The sequence below is a fragment of the Babylonia areolata genome, chromosome 27 (assembly GCF_041734735.1).
Source record: "Babylonia areolata isolate BAREFJ2019XMU chromosome 27, ASM4173473v1, whole genome shotgun sequence".
NCBI classification, from domain to species: domain Eukaryota; kingdom Metazoa; phylum Mollusca; class Gastropoda; order Neogastropoda; family Buccinidae; genus Babylonia; species Babylonia areolata.
Genome location: NC_134902.1, coordinates 25,827,225 through 25,832,224, shown reverse-complemented (window position 1 = coordinate 25,832,224; position 5,000 = coordinate 25,827,225). Strand labels below are relative to the sequence as shown.

The 5,000-nt window shown below is 41.3% G+C and overlaps 1 protein-coding gene across 1 annotated transcript in view; it reads right to left on the bottom strand.

Annotated features, from left to right (window-relative positions):
- Positions 1 to 5,000, bottom strand: part of LOC143301422 (uncharacterized) — a 25,671-nt gene that overhangs the window by 10,122 nt on the left and 10,549 nt on the right. Inside the window, exons 3-5 of the mRNA XM_076615702.1 lie at positions 4,769 to 4,815; positions 2,213 to 2,320; positions 1,289 to 1,548 (exon numbers count right to left, since the gene is read on the bottom strand). Of these exons, the coding sequence (XP_076471817.1) occupies positions 1,289 to 1,548; positions 2,213 to 2,320; positions 4,769 to 4,815 (415 nt within the window). The remainder of the gene's footprint in view (positions 1 to 1,288; positions 1,549 to 2,212; positions 2,321 to 4,768; positions 4,816 to 5,000) is intronic.

Below are 5,000 nucleotides of genomic sequence, written 5' to 3'. Positions count from 1 at the left end.
TATCTTGCTTATTATTTCCCTTTTTATAATGATTGATTCATACACATAGGCGCGCACACGCATGCGCGCAGGCACTCGCACACACGTAGGCACACAAACACACGCACATACCGGCGCGCATGCACACACACACCGACGCATGTACACGTACACACACACACGCACACAACGCATACAAGAACACACACGCGCGCGCGCGCGCAGACACACACACACACACACACACACACACACACACACACACACACACACACACACACACACAGAGAGAGAGTTGTTTCACTATATCTTATAATGTAATACTACCTTACCCAAATGTTTTGTTGTTTTTTTTCTTTTTACATAATAACTGATGTGTGCGTGGTGATCAGTGAATGGTGTGCCAGTTATTCGTTTTTCTCTTTGAAATTTGCTGACGGGCATAATAAGTATGCTGAAAGAGAAAAAAAGTATTTTGAATTTGAATTATCATTCCCCTCCATTTCCCACCCACCCCCATCCCCCTTCACCCCTCCCCTTGTTGTCCTCTTCAGTTTGGTTTGGGGGGTCATGGTTTTGTGGCTCAGCCCTCAAGCCGGGATGACTCCCTCTCTAACCCCTACGTCACTTCCTCTCCCCCTACCCTTCACCCACCTCCCGCGTTGGAAACTAACAGTTTCAGTTTCAGTTTGGTGGTCCGGACGCTAGTCATTCGGATGATAGAGTAAGTCGAGTTTTTTTGTTGTTGTTGTTTTTTTTTTGTTCAGCATGCACTTAGTGCACGTAAAAGACCCTTACGGTAACAAAAGGGTTATGTCTGGCAAACGTTTGTAGAAAAAAATCACTTTGGCAGTTTAAAAAAAAAACAAAAAAACAAACTCTTGCAGACAAATCAGTATCAGTAGCTCAAGGAGGCGCCACTGCGTTCGGATAAATCCATATACGCTACACCACATCTGCCAAGCAGATGCCTGACCAGCAGCGTAACCCAACGCGCTTAGTCAGGCCTTGAGAAAACAAAACAAACAAAACAAAAACAAAAACTACAGCCATTTGTAAGGACTGATTCAGGATTTGACAGACAGACAGATAGGGCGAAAGAGAGGAACAACACTATCGACATCACCAAAAAAATATAATAAAAAAATAATAATACTGGTACATCGAACAAAAATGATAAAAACAGACTGCATGTGAAAAGAAGCAAATACATGTTAAACAGAAGAAGAAGAAGAAGAAGAAGAAGAAGAAGATTGTTCTTGTTGAGGAAGACGGACACAGAGAAACATACAATGATATCCTGTCATACTTTTGCAACGCCCGGATCCACATTGCTCTGCTCGTTAGTCCTGCTGTTGTTACCAGCATTGTTGGATCTGTCGAGGACAGTACTAATCCCTCCATCCCTATGGTCCAGGAACACATCCAGAGCTGCAGGAAGTCCTCTGCTATAGAAGAACTTGAGACATGAGGGATGGGTGACGTTCAGCCATGGAGACTCCAGGACTGTGTAGTAATATTCACTGCTGGAACAGTTACCAGGCCCGTGCTGCCCGGCTTGTGCCCGACCTGATGCACAATATACCCTGGTCTAATATCAAATGCATCGAGACATTTGAAATCAAAATCACTCTGTACTTTCCAAACTCTTTCAGAAATATGTCATTCATATCAATAATGCCAAAATTTCAAAAAATACCCCGTTAACAATCTTAAGCACACTTTATTCTGCGTTGCGTCCTTCGTGGTTCTGTAGGCATATTTGATTCATCCACTATGCGGAAACAGCCCAGCGGAAAGGCAAAGCCAGTACACTTTGTTTCAACGCCGTCGCTGGAGATGCCATGGTGATGCAGTATACAGATCAGCCTTTGGGACTCCGGCTCCGGATGTTTTACTCAGGGTTGACTCCCGAAGCGTTTTCCACGGGTGGGTGTGGCCAGGGCAGCACCGATTTCAAAGCAGTGTTTGCTTTCACTTTGGGGAGCTACCATATGCGGCAGGTAGCACTGGTCTGCATTGTTACCAGAAGCAGAGGAGAACCCCTGACATGCCAGCACTATTCTCTCTCTCTCTCTCTCTCTCTCTCTCTCTCTCTCTCTCTCTCTCTCTCTCTCTCTCTTTCATATCATCTCTGCCTCCCCCCTCGCCCTCCCCCATCTCTTTCTCTCATCACCTCTGCCTCCCCCCCCCCCCTCTCTCTCTCTCTTATACAATTAAGACAATGACCTACCGTGTACCCGTGTCCATGTGGACATGCATGGATCAGCACAACCTTGCTGATAGAAGCACAGACCTGAATCCCGGTTTATTCCACAACTCCCGGCGTTCAGGTCACAGACTGCAAGACACGTGCACAAAAAGAAGGAAAACAATGATGGGCGAGTGAATCAATTAATCATAAAACGTACTGTATGTCTGAGTGTGTGTGTGTGTGTGTGTGTGTGTGTGTGTGTGTGTGTGTGTGTGTGTGTGTGTATGTGTGTGTGTGTGTGCGTGCGTGTGTGCGTGCGTGCGTGCGTGCGTGCGTGTGAGCGTGTGTGTGTGTGTGTGTGTGTGTCTGTCTGTCTCTGTTCGTTCTTTAATTTAGCGTCTTTTCACTATCAGTGACATTAGACGATTAAAAAATAATAATAATAATAAACGGGGGAGGGGGAAGCGGGGAGAGGGATGAATAAAACAGAAAAGGTAGAAAACTATTAAGCAAAATGCATAGCTAACATGCAATTACAATTAACAATAGCAATTCAATAATGATAACAATAATCAACAAGAGAGGCAAGGCCTTCAAGACTCACTTGTGATAAACTTTTAAAAAATCTAATCGTTAAAATGTGTTCTGTATTTGTTATTATAAAGCTTCGGGTTAAAAGAAAAAGGGGAAAAAAAAGTCCTAACGGCGGATTCGAAGCCCACGTGTTCGGGTGAAAAGAAACTGTCTTACCCATTACACTATCGTGGCTCCTTAACTGACGTTCAAAAATATAATATTTAAATATGCTTTTTTAAAGGGTGATAAATCAATTGCGGTGTTCGCAGTGAGAACGCTGTTTAAATCGTATTATTCTGATGTATCTTGGGCATTCAAAAAATCTTTAAGGGCAATTAAAAATTCTTTTTAAGTCCGCGGTAAAGGAGACGTGGCTATCGCAGCAATCACACTGCAACATTCAGCCGTTTTCTCTGGATCTAGATAGATGTACAAATTTAGTTACACCCGATTGACATGATCGATTCAATTTCACTTTTATGTTCATTCTAGTTTTAAAGTTTTAAAGTTGATATGAAAATTGAATATTTTGTTAAACTAATAGCATGTACAGCCAAGTACAAGTACTTCTAAACGTCGTATGAAGTGAAAAGGACTTCATTTTGAGAAAAGTCAAGACTGGAAATTTTTACGTTTTACCAATTCAAGGGTCTTAACTCTCATGGTTTATTATTTTAAACTGTAAATTCAGACTGATTCTGTGGATATTTTTATCCAGTAAGTGATGAGGCGTTCACAAATCTTTCTCTGAATAAATATTTAACGGTCTCCTTCTCCAACTTTCCATGACATGTTATCGTGTATTCTCGATTGAATATAGCATTGAACGGGCAGGTCAACAGCTTGAAACAAAATGGCGTCGTTCGCGTTCGCGAAGAATATGAGCACGCGCTTTGAATATGTATGAATATGTGTACGCAATTGATTTTTGCCCATGACCTTCAGGGCTCAGCCAATATATCTATAAAGTCCACTCGTCGTATTGATTTTAGTATTTTCCGAAAAAGACTACTTAGGCGAATGAACATAGTGAAAGCCCTGTACACTGAGAGTAAAACACACAAGCTTTTTATGTATTGAGTATAATTTCAAAATGTAATATTTAAGATGAGAAAGATCAGTTTAAAGCAAATTAAGCCCCCTAGCATTAATTACAGATTAATTTCCCTTTTTTACTATCTGCACCAAAGACATGCAAAATAAATAAAACTTCCATGCTTAGCAAAAGAAGTTCCTGTTTGAACAAAAAAAATGATAAAATGACTGCTCCTGTTGTTGTGTCAGAATATCAGATCAAAGTGTCAATTTAGAGAATAAAAAATATAGATATAACAGTAAATTCAGTTTGCACATAATTTGGCTTCTTTTTTATTTTATTTTTTGTGCCCATCCCAGAGGTGCAATATTGTTTTAAACAAGATGATGAATTTTTCTATTTTTATGCCAAATTTGGTGTCAACTGACAAAGCATTTGCAGAGAAAATGACGATGTTAAAGTTTACCACGGACACACACACACACACAGAGACAACCGAACACTGGGTTAAAACATAGACTCACTTTGTTTACACAAGTGAGTCAAAAACCATTAACACAATTCTGATGTACATTAAAGGAATGTAGAAATAGGGCTATGAACTAATGCCTGTAAAAGTTCGACAATACGAACCTCGCCAGAGATAACTTTCCCAAAATCATCTGCAGAATAGTTATTCTCTTTGAAATACTTGGGCAAGAAGGTATGTGACTGCTGACAGTGAAACAAACAATGCCTCTAGCTGTCTGTGTGTGTGCGTGCGTTTGAGTGCGCGCATATATGCGTAAACTTAAGTGAGTATGCTCTCTCTCTCTCTCTCTCTCTCTCTCTCTCTCTCTCTCTCTCTCTCCTCATCCACTGTGCTTTTCTCTGTGTACCCATCTGTCTATATATCTGTGTGTGTGTGTGTGTGTGTGTGTGTGTGACACACGCGACTTCTCAACACATGGTGTTCACAGCCAGCTTGGTGAACTATGCCTTACCTTGGGTGCTGTCAACAGTGTAATTGTCACTTGAGCACCTTCCTGGCCTGAAACACACACACACACACACACACACACACACACACACACACACACACAGTGCTTACTTGCTCTCCCTCATCACCGATTATATCAATTTCTAAGACTACTGCAAACTGGTTCCTGAAACTAATCTTGCCTGTTGGCATAAAATCTGGATTTGTTCATTCATATTCATAGACATTTCTTTGAG